The sequence below is a fragment of the Mastigoproctus giganteus genome, chromosome 11 (genome assembly GCF_048544385.1).
Source record: "Mastigoproctus giganteus isolate SK-2022 chromosome 11, ASM4854438v1, whole genome shotgun sequence".
Lineage (NCBI taxonomy): Eukaryota > Metazoa > Arthropoda > Arachnida > Uropygi > Thelyphonidae > Mastigoproctus > Mastigoproctus giganteus.
The window spans coordinates 34,227,209-34,253,030 of record NC_143585.1 but is presented as its reverse complement, the minus strand read 5'-3'; the positions used below and the strand labels follow the sequence as shown (position 1 = coordinate 34,253,030).

Genomic DNA, 25,822 nt, shown 5'->3' with positions numbered 1-25,822 from the left:
ATCCTGATACAAAAAAAAAATATATATATATATATAGATATATATACTAATGAATAACCATACCAATAGTAATGAGGATAATCTTTGTGAGAAATTTCATTGATCAAAAAAAAAAAAAAAAAAACCAAACAACATTCTCAACCACACTGCCTAAGGCAAACTCATCATGTTACAGGCAAGTCAAGACAGCAAGGAAAATCTTAGCAGGGCATGGCTACCAGAGGAGCTGACCCCGTAGAGGATATTGAGGAGGTATTGAATAATTTGAGAATGGAAGTGCATCAGGCTCAAAGATACTATTTACACCCGCGGGTGTCCACAAAATTGACTACTCAGGAATGGTTGCAGCAAGCTTTGACGAATTCACTACGTATACAAGGACTATCTGTCCTGTGCCTCCGTCAGACTGAAACCTTAGTCCCTACGATCGAAGAACGAACCGAGAAAGAAGCTCTGTTCGCATCTGTCAAGAAACACATCTTGAGTATGTATCCCGAGTCTAGAGTATCGATAATTGGTTCAACCTCTACTGGACTTGATACATGGAACTCGGACTTAGATGTCCATGTGAAGTTGTCAGGTGTGCACTCTAAGGTGAGAAAGGTCTCCGAAACAAGAGTACTAGAAACCATATGCTCTGGACTTCGGAGGCGTACGAACTGTATGGGGGCAGACGCCATTGTTCAGGCCCGAGTTCCCATAGTTAAAGTACTCTATAAGAGCCAGGGTCCAAGACGAGAGACTATGTTGGTCGATATATGTCTAAACAATCGATTCGCCGAATCCAATAGCGCTTTACTTCGTTTGTATGTGGAGATGGACGTAAGGGTAAAGACCCTTATTTTGAATCTAAAATACGTAACGAGGAAGTTCCATATTGAAGGAGCAGGGCATAATGGAATATCGTCATATGCAATCTCACTAATGGTGATCTATTATCTGCAAAAGGTACATCCGCCAGTTCTCCCAGTCCTACAGGAGTTACCTGGAGTTACCGAGGACTATTGGAAAAGGAAGCCTCCTGCCCACATTCAGCATGAAGTAGAATGGATATCTAAAACTTGGCCCGGACGGGAAAAGAATCGCGATGGAGTCGGGGAGCTATGGCTCCGAATGCTATTATACTATAGCGAGGAATTTAAGTACCAAAACGTCATTATTTCGATAAAAAGAGATGAGATGTTGTTAAGAAGTGCGAAACCGGCGTGGAGCTCACCGCTCGTAGTCGAGGATCCTTTTGAGGATGATCGTAATCTTGGAAGACCACTCAGTTGGCCAAATTTCAAGATGTTTCGACAGGTTCTCAAATCAACACTCTTCGTGGCCACTACCACGGAAACTATCGTGGAAAGAAAGACCGCTGAAGTCTTAAGAAGGAGTAAGAGTACCTTCGCAAACTCAGGGAAATAATCTGTACAAAAAGAAAAACGAAATGAATAAACAGTTATGTAAAAAAAAAAAAAAAAAAAAAAGGGGAGGAAATTTAAGTAAACAGTAAATCCTTATATTCATTATTCGAAAATACAAATATTGAATTTTCTTCGTTCTGGAAATAAAAATTTGGATATTTTTGTTGTTGTTAGGAATAGATAACATAAGATATCTGAAAGGAAGATATGTCTATTATTTAGGTATAGACCTAAGGCTTTCAAGAGGACACGACAGATGAGTGGAGCAATGATTGTAATCCTTGGAGCTTTTCTAATTTATATCCAGGCTATAGTCACCGAAGATGTTTTTCTCCTGCAGCCGATCAATCGGACGGCTATTTTGGGGAAATCAGTGATTTTACCGTGTAGCAGTACAACCCCGGTGAAAAACTTCGAGTGGTTTAGAGATGGTAGATCCCTAGGAGATGAATATCATATTGGAATCTGGACCAGATATGGTATTGTTTCCACTGTGGCGAATACGTACAATCTGCAAATCAAGCCTGTCGAATTGGAGGACGAAGAGAGTTTTCACTGTGAATTAACCCTCCTTGATGGGAGTGTAAGTGTTTCCTCAAGAGCTTTTCTGACAGTATTGATTCCCCCAGATCCACCCTTTATTGTGGAAGGTGCCCAGTTTAACCTAATAGAAGGACAAGAATTAATACTGACCTGTCGGGTGATCTCAGGTAAGCCATCCCCAAGTATATTTTGGAGGGATTGGGGTCAACAAATAGTGACGTCAAATGTTACGTTAAAGGAGCGAGTAGACTCTGTAAACAAAACGACAATTGTAGATGTAACATGGAGCCTAAAATCGATCAACGATTCTTGGGACCAGAAAATCATTACCTGTGTCACGGAGCACCCGGCGCTGACTGAAATTCGTTATGCCCAGGTTGTCATTAATGTAAAATTCAAGCCTAGAATAACTATGCAACTTATGAAGAGCCCAAAAATGGTGGGAGATGACCTACAAATTTTCTGTCATGTTAAAGCGAACCCCAGCAAAATTAATTATTTCTGGTATCGGAATAATGTAACACTTCATGAGACCAATCGACCCTTATTGGAAATACGCGACTTGCAGGAAGAGAATGATGGAGATTTAATTTCCTGTTTAGCGGAAAATCAATTGGGATTTTCAGTCAAAACCTATCGCATTGACATTATGTATAAACCTGTATTATTATCCAAATTAAATGACACTGCCGCCCAGATCGGCGAAACCATCATTCTAAATTGTACCGTGCATGCGAAACCCCAAACACAAATTAAATGGAAGAGGGATGGAGTAATTCTCCACAATGCCCACTCACAGGAGTTAATCATTGACAACTTGCAAGAACCAAAAACTGGAAGATATGAGTGCTACGTTTCTTGTTCCCCATTTCCCACGATTCAGGATGGTTGTCTTGTATTTATTTCAGGACCGCCTCTGGTGCACTGTAGGCTAAACCACGAAGCAGAATTGGAAGAAATTCTACACCTCCCATGTATGATTAAGAATGTGCCACCAGTCAGAAACTGGTATTGGTCGTTTGAAGGACAGGCGCTTCCAGACCAATTTCGATGGGATCTTAAGGTTCACAACTATACCAGTTACACTCGTGTTACATTGATCCTTATAAGAGTCACCTCTGACACCTATGGTCAGTACATCTTTCACGCGATCAACGAGTGGGGAACAACAGAAATAAAAGTGATGGTAAGTCCACAGAAAACGAATTTTGAATTTATAACTTTAGTGTTAGCAGTGGCCAGCAGCCTCATAGTTACTATAGGTCTCGGAATTTTGATATTGACGAGATGTTGTTGTGAAGGAGATGACCATGGCCGTTTCGACGTAAATGAGATAGGGACACCAGCAGCTACCTACTTAGCGCCAATAGCTGGAATTGTTGAATACGAGGTAATTCTTTAAAAGGATTATTCTGAAGAAAAAAAAAAAGATGTTCTTTTCAACCTCATCTACCTCATAACTCTATAATCAAAAAAAAAAAATATATATATATATATATATATTCACAGCTACAAATTCAGAATGAGTCGGTGGAGAAGTTTTCAGAGTAGTAAAGGTCGTATCGTTTGTAAGTACACTTCCCCATAGCGGGCGAACCACACACAGGATGTTCTACAGTTTCAGATTTAAAAGGCCAATCTCTCACTCGCTATGCGATGGACTCAACAGAAGAAACTCACTGTGAGATGTGTAGAAGAATCCGTAAGCGTAATCGAGACGTAAAGCAAGGTGCCATGGAGTTTGTTAGCCAAATTGACCAGATTCGCAGTCCATTCTTACATGTCTGGAAGAAATATTGTCAACAAAGAATAGTCACTTATCCTATGACAAGAAGTGTATCAACACAAACAGTCATCAGCATCGTAGAGAGTAATGTTATAAAGTCTAAACATGTAGCCAACAATTTAAGTACCACCGAGAACTCGAAGCAACCGGATAGTGCAGATTGGATCTATGATGAGGAGGCCAATCCTCCTTTACCACTTTTATGTCTTTTCAGAAATTAAAAAAAAAAAAAAAAAAAAAATCCATTTAAGTAGTTTTGAGAGTTGTTAGTTATTTGAGAGTTACTATTGTTACATGATAATCAGATTCGATTCAAACATCAATTAATATTGCTATGTGCTAAGTAATCACCACATATAGTATGAGTATAATGAACAGCATATAACCTATGCAATTAATATGCCTACTTCTAATATGTACATGCATAGATAGAAGAAGGAAGTAGTTAAGAAATTTAGTAAAGACAAGAAAGTTGTTCTCGTAAATCGTTATTCATAACCACACGGACACCCAACGCTTACAAGAAAATTCATCATTTTACAGGCGAATAAATTCATCGAGTGGACAAAAAGAGATCAATTATGGCAATTGGAGGAGTTGAGTCAGTAGAAGAACTCGAACGAGAGTTGACCATTTGGAAGATAGAAGATCCGCACACTGAGGAATGTTGCTCACGCTCACAACTTTCTGCCGATACGCTATATGACATTCAGAAATGGGTGATACAAGCACTGACCAATCCACTACGATTACAAGCTCTGACTACATCTTGTAGTCGCCATACCTTCAAAAAGAACCCCACCAGAAGCGAGTGGAAGGAGAAAGAAACATTATTTGCGTACGTTCGAGGATATATCTGTAAGACATATCCTGGCTCCAGTCTATCAGTTATTGGTTCCTCAATTACCCGACTTGATACCTGGTACTCAGCTTTAGATATTAATGCCAATATTCCAGTCCTCGAATCCGGAGAGAAAAGAGATTTGGTGGAGAGAACCATCGAGGAAATATGTACAGGTTTGAAAATCCACACATTGTGCATACAAGCAGACGCAATTGTTCATGCACGAACACCAGTGGCGAGATTAGATTTTAAGAGTCGTGGGCCTCGACGAGAAAAACTAAGAGTTACAATTTGTCTAAAATACTCATAAAGGCTGCCACTACGGAAACAGAGTTAGAAAGAAAAGCGACCAAACTGATTGAGAGTAACCCTTCCTTTGATAACCCCGAGGAAGAAATTGCTAAGAGTGTTCCAGCTGAATCTAAAGCCCTGTCATGCTTGACGACACACCAAGAGAATCATCAGCAGATACCAGACACTGAAGTCACACGCTGCAAAGAAGAGATGGTCTAAATATGTAAATGTAGAACTATTAAAAAAAAAAAAAAAAAGGTTGTATACTTACAACTTTGCCTTCCAAATATTATTTTGGGTAATCCATTGGTAGGTAAAGTATGTTAAGACGCAATGTCAACTTAATTGGTATATAAAGTATGCACTCTATTCCTTCTTAAAAGCATTCACATTATAAAGAAGTCTGTGACTAAATGTTACTTAGATGAAAAGGTTGCTGAAAGATGATGAGTAATATTCTCAATGCATACTTATATAATGCATACTTATGTAATGATTTAAACTTCTTTGGTTGAATTTCTGAAATTGAGAGGAAGGATGTTTAAAAAAAAAAAAAAAATATATATATATATTGTAATAAGCTTCTTAATGAATATTGTTATTTCTATGTAACTTGAATTGAAATGGTTAGTTTATGGTCATGTCATATTACTATATTCATATTCTTATATCATATGATATTATTATATCTCACTATGAGTATGTTATCTCAAGATATTAGGTAACCTAACGTATTGTATCGTATTATAATATGTCCCATACGGACAAATATCAAATGTATATGTAGTTCCATTTGAACTGGGTTGGTTTCGGATATATCAAACGAAAAGCCACCCAGAAATGTATTTTGGAAGTTTAAGAAGTTAATTTGACCATGTAACATTTAACTTTATCATTTGATGTTTAAGGTACTGTACTTATCTATTTACTATAGTGATATGTATAACTAAGATATAGTGTTAAATCAAGAAATATAACATTGATTGAAATGGATACTAATAGTCAATTGTAAAATGACATAATATATCATACTATGAGCTGATTTGTAATACTGATATTACGTTTTGTTCTTTCTCTTTCATGTAAATGGGCAATGAGTGATGACAAGAGAGATGTGCCATCATCAAGGTTGGGCCGATGTTTTCTTAGTGTTTCTCAATGTATTAGGACTTGTCTTAATGTAAGTGCCATTTAAAGAAGAGAAATATAGATCCATGTAACTCCCAGGGACTCAAACACACCAACATCCTATTCCGTTCTTCTTCAGACAGACTAGAACTTTGTTCAAATAAGGACATGCTCTCCACAACGACGCTGTCGTTCCAGAAGTGAATCGGTTAAGTAAAGCTATTTGTGTTTTCCTACAAGATTTTCGCAGAAAGCTGTTGTCGAACTTTCCAAATTAGACTTTTAGTTCCACCTTCCTAAAGTGCCAACGAACTGTTCCAGAAGTGTGTGTGTTACCACAATGAAGATTTGTTCACCAACTCTGGTGATCTATTGTTGTTAAATTTTGTTTTGATAAATTAATATGAAGTTTTGGTAAAGAAATTGGATCAATGATCAATGTAAATTTCTCACAAGTTACAGGTATAACTGCGGAAATTAACTTTAAAAAAAAAGGGAAGTGTCGATCTGGAGTCGTTATACTCCCTTCTTGTATTCGAAGTTCGGTGATAACTTAGCAAACTTTATGCGCAAACGAGACACATACTTAGAAGATTCGCGTTTCACAATTTTAAGCTCAGTTATTACTCTTTCCTGATAGCGTACCGTAAATTAGAAAGGGTGGAAAGGACCTGCGGCTCCTAACGGCACCCTGCAACTTCTTCAGTCAGTCGCACTGAACTTTTCCTGAAGAGAACTCTTACCACACAAAAGAGCGCACTCACATCACGTACCTTTTTAATAATAATGATGATAATGAATAAAAATAAAGCAATAAATAGAATAAGAGAAATAACAATACTATTAGTAAATAAATGGTAAAGTTTATCAGCTTACATTTGGTTCTACTCCGGGGTGGGAGAGTGTTTTCGACCAATCCTTGGTCTTCACAGTTGGTGAAGGGAGGAATGTTGCCAAGGCAACCAGTCACCCCCCCTTTTTTATTCTAATATGTAGTTACTACAGCAGCTGTCTATTAATAATTGACATTATTCAAATCGTAAACATATTCCGAATCTGTTCAAGACAAAACAGATTCTGTATGAATCAACATTTTCCAAGTGCAATTTTGTGTTTCCTGCTATGAAAGTTAATCTTTTTTAGAGACATTAAATCCGCCATAAGTCTATACTTTCCTTAGTATTAGAGTCAAGGAGACACCCAGTAATTCCTGGTCATTACCAAGTCTGCAACATAACTAAATGTTGTTTAGGCATCAGGGAATCACATTAAGAATGGAGATCGGTTTGACAAAGAAGGGGAACGTATATGAATAGAACTCTCAAAAGGGAGCGAATTGCTATTTTATTAGTTGGGGATTTAAATTACAAGAAAGTTAGCTGTTTTATTTATGAATCTAATTAGACAGAAAAAGCTCTGCTACAAAAGTAAAAGCAAGTCTATATTAGTTAAATACATTCATTGAATATAAAAAAAAAGAATACGAAAAGAAAGTGAAGTCACCAGTCTAGCCTACATCCTGATTCCTGTCACAGATAATGTTATCACCAGTACCAGATGGTGAACGCTGCAGTGGTAAGCGAGAAAGGAAATCGAGTTTATGGGCATAGCCTTGTACACAAGGATGCAGAGATAGTGGGCCTGCAAGTCAACAGGATGGAAGCAGATGCCCAGCCAGCATGTGCGTAGGTGCGTGCACCAAGACCTGGAAAGGTCCCACTAGAGGGCTGTTGACATTGTCTCTAGGTCATAATCCTCATTGGACGGCAAGGGTCGCCCCAGGAATTTAGTGTCCAATCCGAAACTCCTTTATGTTTGTGAGGTTATGTAAAAAGGGAAGGCGCGGAGCTGAAAAAAGAAGAAGAAGCCAGGTCGTTAACGTAGACCAGAAGTGAACGTCTCACCCCCCCTACCCGTAGTGCGGTCGCCACGTCCACGGTGGACACGAGTCCTCAAAATTCGCCTGCATCAGCATTCGCCCTAGTTTTTTGGGCACCCTGGACTCGTGACACCGCCACACACACACATACCCACTCCACACGGAACAGTACACCCCTTTTAGGTAGACAGCTCCCGAACCAAATTCCAACAATGTTAGGGTTAAAGAATTATGTAATGTCGTGAATCATTAAACGGGCGTAATATTGATCATTGAATCAACTAAGTACAAGCTAATAAGATATTGTACCACTACTCAGTTGTCTAAGGGCCCACTCTAAAGAGGTAATTGTAAGGTGTTGGCCAATAACTCTGTTGTCTTGACTCTTGCCCATAACCACCATATGTGGAATAGTTGTATTGTTAATAATCCTGTTGTTCATTAAAATGTTTATCTATTAGTCCATAAATGTGTCCATGGTCCTTTTATTTACTTGGGGGCATAAACTGAACTAAGAGACATATATAAATAGATAGGTGAACATCTATATATAGAGAGAAATCTAGTTAGAGCAAGAAGTCTCTAGATAAAACACAACCGACAACAAGCATAAAGGTGGAAATAAATCAGTTAAGTAATATTATTTTAATACGGGTTATTGCGGCTCTAGGTTGAAAAGGAAGACCCAACCTGGAAAACCTAGGGTATCACACAACGCACTCTAATCTGACCCTGCAAGTGAAAACAAACCCTTTTCACGATGGGGGGCGGATTCGTCCTAGACTCTTCTTTGAGTTGAAAACCACTAGTCCTCAGTTGGAGGTTTAATCGCCAAGTGAGCATTAGCTAAAGATTCCATTTAATGATGTTATTATAAGGCCAGGGGATTAGACCTCACAACAAAGCACTGCAGGATCATTTAGACAAGACTTCAGTTATAGCTCGGACACAGCATGGTTTTGTTAAAGGGAAGTCTTGCCTGACCAATTTGATTGGATACTATGATGCAGTCACAAAAGAACTGGATGCAGGGAATAGCTTTGATATTATATACTTGGATCTTAGAAAGGCTTTTGATTCTGTTGCACATAGAAGACTGCTACACAAATTGGAGCAGTGTGACATTGGAGGCATATTGCTGCTATGGATAAAGGGGTGGTTGAGGGGGAGAAGACAGAGAGTGGTAATCAATGGGCACTGCTCATCGTGGACTAATGTTATTAGTGGAGTCCCTCAGGGCTCAGTGTTGGGTCCATTATTGTTTTCTGTATTTATAAATGATATTGATGATGGTATATCAAGCTTAATGTCCAAGTTTGCAGACGATACAAAGGTTGGCAGGGTTGTCAAGGACACTACTGACACTATGCTGCTGCAACAGGATCTGGAAAGGTTGAGCAGATGGGCTGAGAGGTGGCAAATGAAGTTTAACATTGACAATTGTAAAGTACTACACATGGGAAACAGCAACCCCAGAGCAACGAATCAACTCTGTGGTACTACACTGACAGTGGTAGAGAGTGAAAGGGACCTGGGGGTGGTTGTGCAGGCAGATATGAAGTTCTCTGAGCAGTGCAGACGGGCTGCAAGAGTAGCTCATGGAGTATTGTCAATGATATACAGGAATTTTTCCAGCAGGGATAAGGAGGTGATTATTCCCTTGTATAAAGCAATGGTCAGGCCACACCTAGAGTACTGTATCCAGGTCTGAAGGCCTCATTTCAAGAAGGATGTAGAGCTGCTGGAACGAGTACAAAGTAGGGCAACAAGATTAGTGAATGGAACAAAGGGGTGCTCTTACGAAGAAAGGCTTAAGTTTTGCAAATTACAGTGTCTGGAGACTAGGCACCAGCGAGGTGATCTGATAGAGGTGTATAAAGCCTTGAATGGTTTGAGCATGCTCAATGCTGATGGGATTCTTCCTCTAGCTCAGAATAATCACCTGAGAGGGCATAAATTCAAATTGAGGAAAGACAGATGTAAGATAGACGTGCGGAAATTTGCCTTTAGCCAGCAGGTGGTTGGTTGGTGGAACAGACTTCCATCCCTTGTATTGGAGGTTGATAGCCTAAATAAGTTTAAGGCTCAGCTGGATAGGTATTTTGAACGAACAGAGGGGTGAAGTGGGAGTGGGTTTTTTTTTTTTTTTTTGGCTGATGTTGCATAAGCTTGCATCAAATGCCTCTACTAATGCTATATGGCTGATATTAATAATAATAATTTGCCGTTTGTGTCGTCGAGGAGGGGGAGGTACTTGGTCTTGATTGTTAAGTTGTTATTTAACGTCACGGTACGCAAATTTTTTATGAGCCTTTGTAACCGAGAGGTTGGGAGCTGTAAAGCAATAGTACTCGCTTTTTGAGTAGGGGTTCACGCACCTGACTGCCAAATACAATTGATCTACCAACCCACACTGGACCAGCTTGGCAGATTATTGTCTTTCCCTGAACATGAATTGTTGAGGACGCTTTCATCATTGAGGTGGATTGATAATGGCTGCAATTTCTGCGTTAATTTTATGTTTCTTGTTAGCTTTTGCATCTTGCGCATTTTTTATCATGTGGCTTTTATTAACCTCTTTTTAGATCGTTGAAGATCTGTAAGGAGAAGGAGGTTACGACACTAATTCGAATCGGATTCAAGCAAAAGAAGCATGAAAGTTCGCACCACGGCGTCAGGTAATATGGCACCCGGATGCCAACCCCAATTTTGCGCCTGTATGCAAATCACAATTTGGCGGTCTCCCTCAAAAATATGTGTATATTTTGCTCTACTTTTATTAATATAATGATAATTAAGAACAAAAGTGATACAATTATAATTATTGGCAACTAAATGTACATAATCACAGCTAATAAAAAGTACAAATATTAAAAAATTAATGAAAAACGAAACAATGAAGTAAAGATTATGCGTACAAAAGTATTATGTTTATACATATAAATTATATAACAAAGAAGAATACAATAAAATAACAGTAAAAACTAAATAATGTTTATTTTTTATTTTCTTATTGAAAAATCATTGTCAGTTTCAGAAATACTGAAACTGGAAACGATATCTTTTGCATTTTTTCCACACTTTCAGTATATCTGAAACTGTGGGGAAAACATTGGCATCTACACCTGAGACCGACTAACTCAGCAACAGAGTTAAAAAAAAGCCCATTAAAGTTTCTCTCGCGTAATCGACAGGATTCGAACCCAAGGTTTTTTCCAGCTGGTGTGGGGAGAACGGTGCCGGTACCACTGTGTTACCCGTGCAGATTCTCTTAAATAGTTCTTTACCATTTTTAATTTGGAAAAGCACGCTTTTTCCAAATAAAACCACAAAAGCAGCGTGATCATCGCTGCAGGCCACTGCTATGATGTTCGATACAGTCGAATAAAAATCGAATAAAACCTAGATTGTCTTATACAGGGTGTTTCAAAAATGATGGTCAATAATTTATATGTGAAAATTACAAACTAAAATAAGCAAAACAGTCCCAGTGAACAACAGACGGCAAATGAACCGTTTTCGAGATAATGCACATTTTCTGTTAAGATCCACCACTGACTATGGGAGCACTAGTTTAGAAAAAAACTGCGAATCCTTTACTAAGGATAGTTTTATTAAACATAAGATAATACATTTTTAATTTTTGGTTTCAACACCACAGGATTTTACAGATATTACAGGATGTTAAAAAAAGTGTTCAAAATGCCGTCATTGCATCCGTACGCAGCTTTGTAGTATTCTCTGCATCGAGTTGCGAATCCTTTCAGGCATTCCTGGGTCACTTCTGATTTACTGAACGGCTCTTTCAACCGAACGCTGCAATTCCTGAACTGGTTAATGTCAGAAATGTACCCCAGAAACAAAATTCCATAGGATTTAAGTCTGGTGATATGGAAGGCCACATAGTGACATAGTGTTTTTTGACAAGCGGCACCGGTGCTTTCGCACAACTCCGCATTTGAATCTCTTATGAATTAAGACAGTACTGTCAAGGCCAGACAGCATATGTTAGTGTATGTTCATGTTTGCTTAGTGCGGGTTATGTTGTTCATCTGGCCGCTTAGCCTAGGGTCTGTGGAACACCAGAGACTGCTAGTTACCGTCACTGGCACTGGGAGCCGGACCAGGTAATTGGGAAGAGAACTCTGGCTGGCCGACCCTGGGGTTAGCCTGAGCTTCCCAGGAAGGGCCAAAAAAAAAAAAAAAAAAAAAAAAAAATGTTCTTTTTTGAAATAGGAGAAGGGGTGAGAGATTGAGTAGAAGAAAGAGGGCGAGGTAGGTCCTGAGGTAGGGGGGCTCCCCCCTACCTCAGGAAGAAGAGAAAAGATTGTGAGGTCAAGTGACCCACAAAGTCAGGTTGCCTAAGCATGACCCTGCATATGAAAGGTCAAATGCCAGTCCCACTCCCAGAGGAGTATTCATGTGAGTTCCAACACAAGTAGGAAAATCAGATATTGTCCTACACCTCGAAGAGAAGAGGTGCCAGCAAGTGAGTGGGTCCCACATTGGGCAAGGGCCCAGTGTCAGCAATTTAATCTTCTTCAACCAAGTGTGACTTGTAGGCAATGAGCAGTGTCCCACACTGGGTAGAAGACTTGGATAATCTTCCCTTAGGGGATGAGAGGTGGCACATGGAGTCATAAAGCACAAAGATTGCTTGGAGTTCTTGTGTCTATTGTCGAAAAGGCCTTTTTGGGTTGGTGGGTTTGTAAGATAGCTTCCTTTGTGAACGTCGAGAGATTCCTGTTAGGTCAGGATAAAGATATCAATATCCTGTTGGTGTTTTCTTTGATTCCATTCAGGATATGTTCTGTGAATTGAGTTTTGAATTCAATATAAGATGGCGGTGCGCTGAACAGTTTGCTGTGCAGCACAAGGATTGCTTCATGGATTCATGAAGTTAAACTCACAGGTCTATAATTACTTGTGTTAGCCTTTGATCCTCCTTTGTGAATTGGAGTCACATTTGCACATCTCCAGTCTGTGGGTACCTCCCCTGAGTCCAAGGAGGCTCTCATAATTATGGCTAAGGGTTTGCTTACTTCCTGTGCTGCCTCCTTTAATATAACTGGATAGATCCCAGCCACCCCAGGTGCCTTTCTTGTGTTTATCTTCAACAATTTCTCCTCCACTCTCAGTTATTACAAGATTCTCTAGCTTACTGCCAGAGTTGAATACACCTCTGTTATTCCCCTCGCTGAATAACTCCTCATGTGTGAATATCGATGAAATATATTCAATTAGTTTGTTAGCTATCTGAGCAGGATCATCAACAGTTGAACCATCAATATCAAGTGGACCAATCTGATTCATCCCCTTCCTTCTAGAGTTTACATAAGTAAAGAACTCTTTGCTGTTTTTCTTTGCATCCCTTGCCAAAGATTTCTCGTAATCTGCCTTCGCCTGCCTAACCTCCTTTGTAACTTGGTTACAGATCAACTTATATCTAACATAGGCTTCTGTGTCACGTGTTAATTTATATGTATCCAGAGCATTTTTCTTCTCTGCCATATGTCTCATTAGTTCTTTTGACATCCATTTGGGCCTAAGCCTTGAACAATATTTCTTAGTTGGTATGTAAAGCCTAGTAGCTTCCAAGATAAGTTCTTTGAATGCTTCCCATTTTGAATTTGCTATTGGTAACATCATCAGTTGCTCCCACTTTATAGAACTTAAATACTGTCTCAGACCATCGTAGTCGCCTTTACGAAAGCAATAACCGTTCCCTTTACCCCTGATGGTAGTTACCTCTTTGAGTAAATCCCACTTCAGCACACTGTGATCACTGCCACCTAGTGGTTCCTCTCTCTGCAGATTCTTAATGCATGAAGAATCACTACTGATAATCAAATCAAGAGTATTACTCCCTCTAGTTGCCTCTCGAACATGCTGATGTAGAAAACAATCATCCAATAAATCCACAAAAGCCTTGCTAGTGTGTGGGTGACCAACCCACAAATTCCAGTCAATATCTAGGAAATTAAAATACCCCATTATAAAACTCTCTGATTTACTGGCCCACTCTATTTCCCTGTACAGTTTATTATTACACTCATCAGAGTCATTAGGCCTATAGCACACTCCTACTCTCAATTTTGATCTCCCAGTGCTTATGTCACACCAAACTGACTTGACACTGCACTGTCCAGCGATGTCGACTGGCTTCAGCTCCTTGGATTTTATGTGTTTCTTTACTAATAGCATAACCCCCTCCTCCCTTCCTATCCTGTGTATCCTTTGTGTAGTGACAGTAATGACAGTCCTTTCTAAATGACAGTAATGACAGTGTGGTACTGACAGTATCTAGAAAATACTGCATATGGGTAGAAATAACTTCAAATAAACTTAACTGTGTGGCACTACACTTGGGGTGGTAGAAAATGAAAAGGGCCTGGGAGTAATTGTGCAGTCAGATATGAAATTTTCAGAGCAGTTCATACAGACTACCAGAGTAAGTCATGGGGTACTGTCAATGATATTCGTACAAAATTTTGCTTGTAGGGAAAAGGAAGTGATTACCCCTTTGTATAAGGCAATCGTCAGGCCACGCCTTGAGTACAGCTACAGATCTGAGGGCGGGCTTCATTTTAGGAAGGCTATAGAGTTGCTTGAGCGAGTACAGCGAAGGGAAACAGGATTGGTGAGGGGAATGAAGAGATCCTCTTACCAAGAGAGGCTTAATTTCTGCAAATTGCAGCGTCTGGAGACTTGGCACCTTCGAGGTGATCTGATTGAGGTGTATAAGGCCTTTAAAGGGTTGAGCACGCTGAATTCTGATGGGATTCTTCGTCTTGCTCAGATTTCAAAGTGAGGTGGCATAAATTCAAATTTAGGAAAGACTTTTATTGAATAGATGTGCGAAATTTGGCTTTAGCCAGCGGGTAGTTGATTTCTGATACAAATTTCCACTTGTTGTGGAAGTTGATAGTTTATATAAATTCAAGGAGGAAATGGACAAATGTTTAGAGGGAATGGTTGTGTGAAATGGTTTTTTTTTTTTTTTTTGTTTGATGCTTATAAGTTTGCTTCGTTTCATCATATGCCTCTACTATTATTCCTATAATTACTAATTCCCATTCTTTCAGTACGTTTTTGCCCTATTGTTTACTTACCGATCCAGAAAAAAAAATTGTTTGATCTGTTAACTCGATTGAATAGGCCAATGATCGGTCTGAGTGGCCAGCTTATAACCAGGATAATGCCCCATGTCATACTGTCGGTGTGTGATGAGGTCACCAGTGGTGGTGAGGTTAGAGGACTCCAGCGTCAAAAAGTTGGATTAGTCAACCCAGAGTCATGATCTCAATCCTATATAAAATCTCAGATAAGGTGAACCACCTTATCTGAGATTTAAATTTTGCGTGGATAATATCGAAGAACAGTTACAAACAACTGACGACGTTCCACGGAAATCAAAGTTGTCGTAGCAGGCTTGCAGTTTCAGCACAGGTTATTAGGTTTCCTGTAAATAAATGTAAATATGAAGGTGTCTGAATATCAATGGTATGGCAGTTTATGTGGAGTCAGTGGATCTGCACTAAATTTCATAAAAATCTTTCTTACCAAAACGATGGCTAGGGTTATATATAATTTGTGGATTTTGTCTGTATGTTTCTTATGCAATGAAAGGTGCATCAGGAATCGACTTTGGGTATCTTGTTGTGCTGTATGTTCCTGAAATGGATGAAATCAGTTTTAGTTGATAACGAGAGTAGATTCTTGAGCTTTACAGATAACGATAAGGCATCACGTGTCACAACGTGCTACCTGACCGTGTTTGTCACTAATAACGTTTTCGTTTCTTCTGTTTTGTCGTTTGCAACAAAATATTATTTATTTTGTTGTCAACTGTACTACTGGCAGAAAAAAAAAACTGCCCCAAAAACAGTGGAATTATTACAGTCTAGATGGCGCTGCCTCTGCGTAATGTTTATGTTAACGGAGTACCTACAACAATACAGCGTTAGGGTCTAGTTTCGGTTAATTGTGTTTTGCGGAAATGTCACTCGATTTTTTCGAGTTTCTTGATGACTCTTTTTAAGGAATTTCCACAACAAAGAATGACGTCCCAATCAAGAATTGTTTTACTTGCGTGTGGATCTTACAATCCAGTGACCAACATGCATCTTCGTATGTTTGGTAAGATTTCTTTAATCATTTACCCAATTAGCAGATTAGAAAATATGCCCCTCGCAATATTTACTTGGATTGTTTTAGTTTAGATTCAAAATTGTTTACAAAACTGTTGTTACTACATCGAATTTTACACTTTGTTATTGTTCCAAAAGCGTAAACAAATTTTTGCGAGAGATAGATAGAGAGATGGGGAAAAAAAAGAATTGGTGGAAATGATCTGACTTGGGATCGCAACGTTCTTCCAGTTTATCTCGTGCATTTCTGAGGTCATGTTTATTTGGATTTTTGTTATTAGTTCATTAAGGAGTACTGTTTCATAAAATTTCTATTTCGATCAGTGATCTGAGCTCAGTTGGTGATGTACTCGTGTTATGATTCACGCTTATGACGCATCGAAGCTACGCAGTTATTGTGAAAATGTTGGGCAACTGTAGTCCAAAATTGCACTTTTGTTATGGGTAACTGATGTCTGCAATTAAACAGTTTTTGTAGCTAACGGTTTTCGTTTTATGATTAATTTAATTAGTCTTAAGTGCTGAAGAAACCTAATGAAATCCACTTCTCCAAGTTGTTACGTTCGTGCCATTTCAGAAAAAAAACAGTTGTGGCTTCAGTCTCTTGAAAGACTCGATAAACAAAATAAATAGATTAAATAAACCTAACAAAATTGAACGGCACGTTGCACAAGTCACCTTTACTTCACATTGTGAAGATTAGAATTTGTTTATTAATAATAGTTCAAAAATCATACTTTTCTTGGATGTTTTCTCTTCAGTGACAACATAATTAGTTGGTTTGTCTGTTAATTATCTTTATTATATATATATATATTTTTTTTTTTACTTAAATTATGAAATTTTATTATATTTTTTATCTAATCAGTTACTTGTAAATTTTATGACTGTGTAATAGACAAGTAAGTCATTTACCTTAGTATTAACCCTGTGGAAATAGCGCCTCAAATTACAATTAAAAAAAAAAAAAAATGAAGCTATCACCTGGTAGGTGATAACTTTCTTTTTAATTTCTGGAAGATGTGTTTGGTCATATTTTTTAATGGATCGAAATAATTATTGTATGTCATATTTTAATAAAAAAATTCATATTTAAAGAAGATGCATTTTACACCATTTATTTTCAAAAAAATAATAATAGTAATAAATTATTAATTATGCTGAAAAATAAAAAGAGTATTATAGTCAAAATTTTAAACTAGAAAATGAGAGACTATTAGTCTCTCATTTTCTAGTTTAAAACCGTTAATTGTGCAAAATTTCAAATATGTGTATTTGCACATATTTCAGAGTATTATTTGTATAAAAATTTAAAAAGTTTTATTTTTTAAACCTCATCATCATCATCATCATGAACTTGGTCCGGCTTGGGTCTTTTAAGACCTGTTCCGTTGTAGCTCTTGGAGGTGGTTTTAACCTTGACATCATTGTCTTGGTCGACCCACATCTCTCTCTCTCTCTCTCTCTCTTTTGCCCGTAGGTTGTAGTTATAGCATAATTTTGGGATCCGGTCTGGGTTCATTCTTTTATGTGGCTGATCCATTTTTTCTGATACCGTTTTATGTCATTTACTATGTTATCTACTTTTATTTTCTTACGATATATAAATTTCTTTGGTCGTCTAGTCTTGTAAAGTGTAATAATGGTCTTAAAAATTTCGTTTGTGCTGCTTTTAGTTTGTGTGCATCTTTCTTATTTATGACTCAAGTGTCACAGCTATAGAAGGGAGCTCATTTTGAAGTGATGTTGTGCAGTCGTAATTTTGTTTCAGTTGTCATTTGTTTTCCGAGTGGCGTTTAATCGTGCCGTCCATTTTTATTATATTTTTGTAGTTTAGTGTGGATGCCTTGCCCTTCATTTGATATTAAATTTCCCAAATAGGTAAAATCAGATACTTGTTCTATTATTTTGTCATCAATAATAATTTTGACTCTTTGTATGTTTTTTCCATATATTCCCATTGATTTTATTTTTGAGGTGGAGATTTTCACCTCGTACTTTTTACCTGTTTCATTCAGTCCATATATTTTTTAAAATTTGAACAGAATATTTTTTAAACCTAGTATTTTAAAAATATTTTAAACTTATTTTTATTTAATTTTTAAAAAATATATTTTTAAAACCTAATAGTTTTAATTTTTTTAAAGTGTGTGTGTGTGTATATATATATATATATATATATATATATATAGGGGTCCAAAATTCATGGTACAACCAGCAAGATGCTGATTCTTCATTTAAAAAATAATTGAAATTGTAGAATAAAATTTTCATTTGAGGCTTCGTTTTTGAAAAAAATCGAAGTTTTAAATTTTTTTTAAAGTGTTTGTTGTTTGTTATTTAGGAGCATTAGTAACTAAGGCCATATTGCTCCTGGAATATGCGGTGGTTATTCCCTGACCTTTCCGCATCCTCCGTATTTGATGGTGACGGGCTCGAACCCCGGTCTAATCAAGAAGCGTGTGCTACGCACTGCTGCTCCTTCCCACCTGGCTACGGAGGCGCCTCCCTTTTAAAGTATATATATATATACTTTAAAAGGTTTATATATATATATATATATATATATATATATATATATATATATATATATATATATATATATATAGGGTGATTCACTACCAGTGCGACAAACTTGCAGGAGGTGTAAGGGCACAAAAACGAATCGGAATCACATAGCATTGCAGGGTCCGAAATGCCTTCTTCATGCGGTAGAGGACATTGAACGGGAGGTTGCTTGAACAGCGATCCTGCTGGAAGTCAGCATTTGCAAACCAGTTTCCGAGGCAGTAGGATGGACGAGTATTCAAACGTTGAACTGGCCGACATGCACCTTGTGTATGGAGCTGCGGACTTTAACGGGCGCGCCGCTCTGCACTTGTACCAGGAACGTTTCCCACACAGGCATGCTCCTCATCATACGATTTTCGCATGTGTGCACAGAAGGTTACGTGAGACTGGTTGTTTCACGAGAGGTACCATGAATTGAGAGCGAACGACGAGGACGCCAGACAATGAGGAGAATGTCCTACGTCTTGCAGAAGGCAATCCGAGTAAGAGTACTCGAGCGATAGGCCAACGATTGGGTATTTCCCAATCCACTGTATGGAGGATACTGTCAACAAACCAAATGAGTTCATACCATCTGCAATGATTGGACGCGTTGTAGATGGTATGAGTTCATACCATCTGCAACGCGTCCAATCATTGGAGCCTGCGGATTGTCCACTCTGGAGGACTTTTGCTACTTGGTTTCTTCAACAGAAACGGTTCGCAAATGCTAAATTCCAGCAGGATCGCTTTTCACGCGACCTCCCGTTCAACGTCCTCTACCGCATAACGAAGGCATTTCGGACCCTGCAATGCTATGTGATTCCGATTCGTGTTTGTGCCCCCTACACCTCCTGCAAGTTTGTCGCACTGGTAGTGAATCACCCTGTATGTATATATGTGTATATATATATACAGGGTGGTCCAAAATTCATGGTACAACCGGCAAGAGGCTGATTCTTCATTAAAAAAATAAGTTGAAATTGCCGAAACTCTTCCTAGTTCATTTCACAAATATACGTGGTCTCAATTCTAATCTCAACAATGTCCATTTCCACTTGCAGTCTGCCAAACCCCCATGTATGTACTTTTTCTGACAGAATCTCAGTTATCGGTTGATTCAACTACTCCTCATCTCGGTTGCCCAAATTATTCGCTGTATGATTCCTTTCGCCTCAAAGGTGGTACTTGTGCATATGTCCATTCCGATGTTCCCTGTCAGAGACTTGGTAATTTGGAATGTCCTCTCTTTGATCTTCTCTGGCTTAAAATCTCTCTACCCCATTGTGTCAAATTCATCTGTTCTCTCTACCATTCTCCCAACTCCACTAATCACTTGGAGCTCTTTGACTTCCTCTCTTTGCAATTTGACTTTCTCCAGTCCAACTTTCCTAACTGTGAGGTAATTTTCCTTGGTGATTTTAATGTTCACAACTCCACCTGATCGAGATGCTGAGGCTTTTGCAATTACTAATGACCTAGCACAGATTGTTCATTTACCTACAAGAATACCGGACAATCCTAACCATACAGCCAACACGCTTGATCTTTTTCTCACAAACAACCCTTCTAAGTACACAGTAGAAGTGAGTGGACCTTTAGACACCTCAGATCACAACTAGGTGATTGGCTCTTCTCCAATGGAGCCTTTATCTCATAGCTATTCCCAACCTTGTGTTGTTTGGCATTACAAGAATGCAAAATGGGATGACCTGCGAGATTTCTTTTCTTCTTTTCCTTGGTTGGATTACTGTTTCAAAATTTCTGATGTCGACGTTTGATCAGATCGTGTCAGTGTATGCTTGTAGAAATGAAATCCTTTATTCCCCACTCCACTGGCGCCTTTGGAGCCAGGTGGGCAGGAGCGGCAGTGCATAGCACACACGCTTCTTGATTAGACTGGGGTTCGACACCATGACCACCAAATACGGAGGATGTGGAAAGGTCAGGGAATGACCACCGCATATCCCCGGAGCAATAGGGCCTTAGTTGCTAATGCTCCTAAAAATCAAATAACAACCACCACACTCCACTTTAAAATCTCGTGCTTTATCTAAACCTTGGTTTTCCAATAATTGTGCTAAGGGTTGTTCAAGAGAAGGACGTTGCGTATCATAATTGGCTTGTTTCCAATTCTTCAGTTTCATTTTCTGCCTACAACAAAGCTTGCAACAATTGTAAAGCAGTTATTAATCAGTCCAAACTAGATTTTGAACAGACTAAGAGTAGATAACTTGCTTTTTGCCTTAATGGTAACCGAGCATTCTGATCTCTTGCCAAAGCTATTGGCCTCAACTTTTGCCCATCTCTGCTCCCACCTCTGTCAAAACCAGATGGTTCTCTTGTCACTTCAGCCAGTGATAAAGCTGACCTGTTAGCATCCCATTTTTCTTCTAACTCATATATAAAAAAAATGATCTTGGTAAAACACCTCCCACCATTCCCAGCACACTCCATTCAATGCCTCCTGTGGTCTTCCATCAAAAGGATGTCAGAAGTATTTTGACGAATCTTGATGCTAAGAAAGTTCCAAGTCCTGATGGTATTTCTCCACTTGTTCTCAAAACCTTGCTCCTGAACTTACTCCTGTTCTTTGCCACCTTTTTTTCACTTTCTTATTCTAAAGATGTTTTTCTTTCTGCTTGGAAATTTGCTCATATCCAGCCAGTTCCTAAAAAGGGTGACAAATTCCTCCCATCCAATTATCGTCCCATTGCAATTACTTTTACTCTTTCTAAAGTAATGGAGAAATCAATTAACCGCCAACTCTTAAACTACCTAGAAATCTTTTGTCTGATCAACGATCACCAGTATGGATTCTGTCAGTGTGTCGATCCACTGGTGATATTCTGGCTTATGTTACCCATTTATGGACAAATTCAATGGAAAAGTTCAGTGAAACAAAAGCAGTTGCTCTTGTCATCTCATTTGCTTTTGATCGTGTTTGGCATAAAGGTCTTCTAAACAAGCTTTCATCTTATAGTTTTCCAAATGTGTTTTGCAAGTGGTTATCCAGTTTTCTCTCTGATCGTTCACTGAGGGTGATAGTAGATGGCTCTCTGTCTTCTAATTTCTTCACTAATGCTGGTGTGCCCCAAGGTTCAGTTCTTTCCCCTGCTCTTTTCTCCTTGTATATTAATGACCTTCTTCATTAATGGTAGAACTTGTTCAAGAAAGATCCGATATTTAGCGGAGTTCATGCGTGATGGTAACAGGTATGGGCCGACTAAGCAGTCACCGACCATACCTGCCCACACATTTATTGCGAAATGATGTTGTGCCACATGGGGGCGCACACCATGTGTGCCCTCTGCTAATCCATACACTAGGTGCATGTCTGCCAGCTCACAGTTCATATATCGATGCATGCTCTTTGTGCGGTGACTACTGCTTTAATGAGTAAACCAGAAATTTTCCCTCTCGCAAACTGATGAACAGCGCCTTGTACCGAGTTACGGTGATGTTTCCGGTTATGGGTTCCTATGCGATTCACATTCCTTTAGATGTTACCTACCTCCCTTAAACATTTGTAGCAATATTTTTGAGACAGCCTGTATACATTGAAAATTCCATGTCGTGTAAATTTGGACTCATCAGTCCATAAAATTTGTGATAAAAATTGTTGATGCATAAGTAACCAATGGCAGAAAGCCATTCGTGGAACAAAATCACAAGCTCTTACTCTTTGCGCTCTCTGGACACAAAACGGATGTGTCCTGTTCTCACATAGTACGCGAATAATTGTCGACCTGCTAATGTTATGCCGAGAAGAAAGATCTCTCATACTGATACTAGGATTATTATTGACATCCGTTATAATTTCTTCTTCTGTGTAATTAGGCATTCGTTGACAACGTTCACGATTTTGATGCAGAGAATGGAATGAACCAAAGTCGGACAGCGTTTGCTCTACGCTTTGAATTACTCGCCTGTCTGGATGACAATGATTGGGATATCTGTCTCTGTAAAAACTTGTTGCAGCAAAAGCATTTCCAGCACATGTTCCTAATGCAAGGAGCATGTTCATGTATTCGTGATTACTGTACTTTGCCATATCGATGGGTTGATAGAAACTGATAGTGAATACTAATAATAAGTAAGATACTAAGACTGGACTATGTATAAATATAGTGCAAATGCATCAGGAATACATAGCTATATCTGAATAAATCAGATTATTAATAAAACGGCATCGTTTTAAGTTATATCTCATATTGTGAATACCTTCACAACGAGTTGCCATGATATTGCACTACTTCGAATAAGTAACGCTTCACCTAAGGAGAAGACTAATGTTACTTATTCTCAGATGGATACCACCACCCAGACGGCACCGTTTCAGGGCTATTTGGCCCTTCTTCGGTGGGTGGGTAGGTACCCGAGTGATGCAATGATGGCAAAACAGTTATGAAGTATAACTCCACAATATGAGAGATGCCTGATGGTGTATCATGTATTTAGACTCAAGCGTTTAGGGCATAAGCCTCAAGCTATGAAGGAGTCTAGACTATGTATAAATATAGTGCAAATGCATCAGGAATACATAGCTATATCTGAATAAATCAGATTATTAATAAAACGGCATCGTTTTAAGTTATATCTCATATTGTGAATACCTTCACAACGAGTTGCCATGATATTGCACTACTTCGAATAAGTAACGCTTCACCTAAGGAGAAGACTAATGTTACTTATTCTCAGATGGATACCACCACCCAGACGGCACCGTTTCAGGGCTATTTGGCCCTTCTTCGGTGGGTGGGTAGGTACCCAAGTGATGCAATGATGGCAAAACAGTTATGAAGTATAACAGTTATGAAGAAGGGCCAAATAGCCCTGAAACGGTGCCGTCTGGGTGGTGGTATCCATCTGAGAATAAGTAACATTAGTCTTCTCCTTAGGTGAAGCGTTACTTATTCGAAGTAGTGCAATATCATGGCAACTCGTTGTGAAGGTATTCACAATATGAGATATAACTTAAAACGATGCCGTTTTATTAATAATCTGATTTATTCAGATATAGCTATGTATTCCTGATGCATTTGCACTATATTTATACATAGTCTAGACTCCTTCATAGCTTGAGGCTTATGCCCTAAACGCTTGAGTCTAGATACTAAGACTGATGATAACAAATGGTGACATTGTATTATGAACATGCCAAGTTGTGATATTGTATTATAAACAGAAGAGTAAATAGTGATTGGTATCGAGATCCGCTCAGTGGTGTCTTAGTCACATGCATGCATGCTTAACTAATATTTAAATTAGTTAAGTTTGACTGATTGAAAATTGACTGATTTTTGAGAAAATCAGTCAATTTTCTCAAAAACGAAACCTCATATGAAAAAATTTTATTCTGCAATTTTGACTCATTTTTTCATGAAGAATCAGCCTTCTTGCTGGTTGTACCACAAATTACGGACCACTCTGTATATGTATATATTAGATACTATTGTTCCCTTCCATTTTCATATTTTTTCAAAAACTCAGTTACTAAATATCAAACAAAAATAAATGAAAGAAACTATTAATGACTAATGTTTTCATTGTATTTCTTAGAATTTTCAAGGTGAATTTTCTTATAATTTTCATCCCCTGAATTGAAACACAAATGTTCGCATAGCAGAAGCGATGCATTCACTTACCAGTTTTTGTCAGCTGTTGGCAATTAGTCACCAAAGCTCAGTAACAGGATGAGAGTTCTCACAGCTTTATTTTGAAATGAAAACAGAAAATAGTGTATAAATATTTAAAAATTATTGGTGGTGGAAAATTTTATTTCATTTCCAAATTTAAAAAAAAAAAAAATGAAAAATTTTAAAAACTAATACCTGTTTTATTGATTATAATATGGCTTTTTAACAGTTGGAGTCTCATATTAGTGAGTTACTCTACATTATCAACTACGGCTCTCAGCAAAACACATGGCAACACTGCAGTTTCAGTACCACCATGCTCTTATCATGTGATCGGCAACTGTTGCCTCACTCTACATCATATGAGAAGTTGTCATCTCAAATGCATTTTTAACTCTGTTGCAGTAATCCTCCAATATGACTAGGTACTGGGTGATTTGTTCTCATTTAATGGTTGTTCTCTATGAGATTCCTATTTTTTGCATAGTATTTGTGTCGTGTAAGATTAATATGCCCCATAATTGTGTGAATAGTCCAGATGACTTCTGTTACGTATGTGGAGAAGTCATGTCAACTTCAAGAAAGCATCCCTTAACTCGAACTATAAAAACGGCCTACTTTTGTACTTAGCATTACCATTAGCAAAGGCATATAATGCAAGAAAGCAAGCTTATATAGCATCAGCAAAAAAAAAAAAAAAACTTCCCATTTCACCCATCCATTCGCTCCAAAAGTTTTTCCACTTCTTGAATTTATTTAAGTTGTCACCTTCAACAACAAGAGATGGAAGTTTGTTCCAGCAATCAACTACCTGCTGGTGGTTGTACTTTAGATGTAAGGTAGGCGACCAAGACAAGAACTGGGCTCCACACATATGCTGCACTACCTCTTCATCAAAACTCAACATGTGGGTGAATTGAATGGGGCATTTTATGCTTTTCGCAGTGCCCATGATATGGAGGGAGCCAACAAATCATGCCACAGACTGTATGGGAGGCACCATACTTTTGTATGGTGCCTCCTATTAGAAAATTTTGATGATAATGAAGAAAAAGTGGATAGTGACATACCCAAATATACCATCTGCAATTCGTACCATGCATCGCGGTGAAGTACCACCTATTATTGAACCGCCTGACCATTTTTCTGTACACTCTGATGAAGATAAAAATGCTGATGAACATTGACTTACTTGATATACATGAAGATATACAACAACCGTCTACATCAAGGGATTCACCATTTTGTCCAAAACTTTATTCTTCTGAACCACATAAAATCACAGAAAGTAGCTGAATGACCTCATTAGGAATCTCGAACTGCCAAAGAATAAGGCAGAGCTTTTGGCCTTGAGGATACAATAGTGGAATCTTCTAGATCATTCTGTAAAAGTGAAAATATTTCGTACTCGAAATAATGACTATGATAAATTCTATCAAACAGAAGGTGAACTTGCTGTTTGTAAGGATGTTCATGGTCGTGAATATGAGGCACGTTCCTGAAGAATGGCGACTATTTATAGATGCTTCTAAGGTTAGCCTTAAGGCTGTGTTATTAAACAACAGAAATATGCTGCCTTCAATACCTCTTGCATATGCTG

At 38.4% G+C, this 25,822-nt stretch overlaps 3 protein-coding genes across 5 annotated transcripts in view; all 3 read left to right on the top strand.

The window, feature by feature from the left end:
- Nucleotides 1–210: 210 nt before the first annotated feature.
- LOC150077885 (terminal uridylyltransferase 7-like) lies at nt 211–1,410 on the top strand. The gene has a single exon (XM_090384392.1). The coding sequence runs from the start codon at nt 211–213 to the stop codon at nt 1,408–1,410; it is 1,200 nt and encodes a 399-aa protein (XP_090240518.1).
- A 255-nt stretch (nt 1,411–1,665) lies between these two features.
- On the top strand, nt 1,666–3,354 carry LOC150077884 (irregular chiasm C-roughest protein-like). The gene has a single exon (XM_090384391.1). It carries the CDS (start codon nt 1,666–1,668, stop codon nt 3,352–3,354), a length of 1,689 nt encoding a protein of 562 aa, XP_090240517.1.
- Nucleotides 3,355–15,821: 12,467 nt separating this feature from the next.
- Nucleotides 15,822–25,822, top strand: part of Nmnat (nicotinamide mononucleotide adenylyltransferase) — a 117,807-nt gene continuing 107,806 nt past the window's right edge. For all 3 annotated transcript variants that reach the window (XM_090385560.1, XM_090385559.1, XM_090385558.1), the window contains exon 1: nt 15,822–16,022. In XM_090385560.1, the coding sequence (XP_090241686.1) occupies nt 15,911–16,022 (112 nt within the window). In that variant the 5' untranslated portion in view covers nt 15,822–15,910. The remainder of the gene's footprint in view (nt 16,023–25,822) is intronic.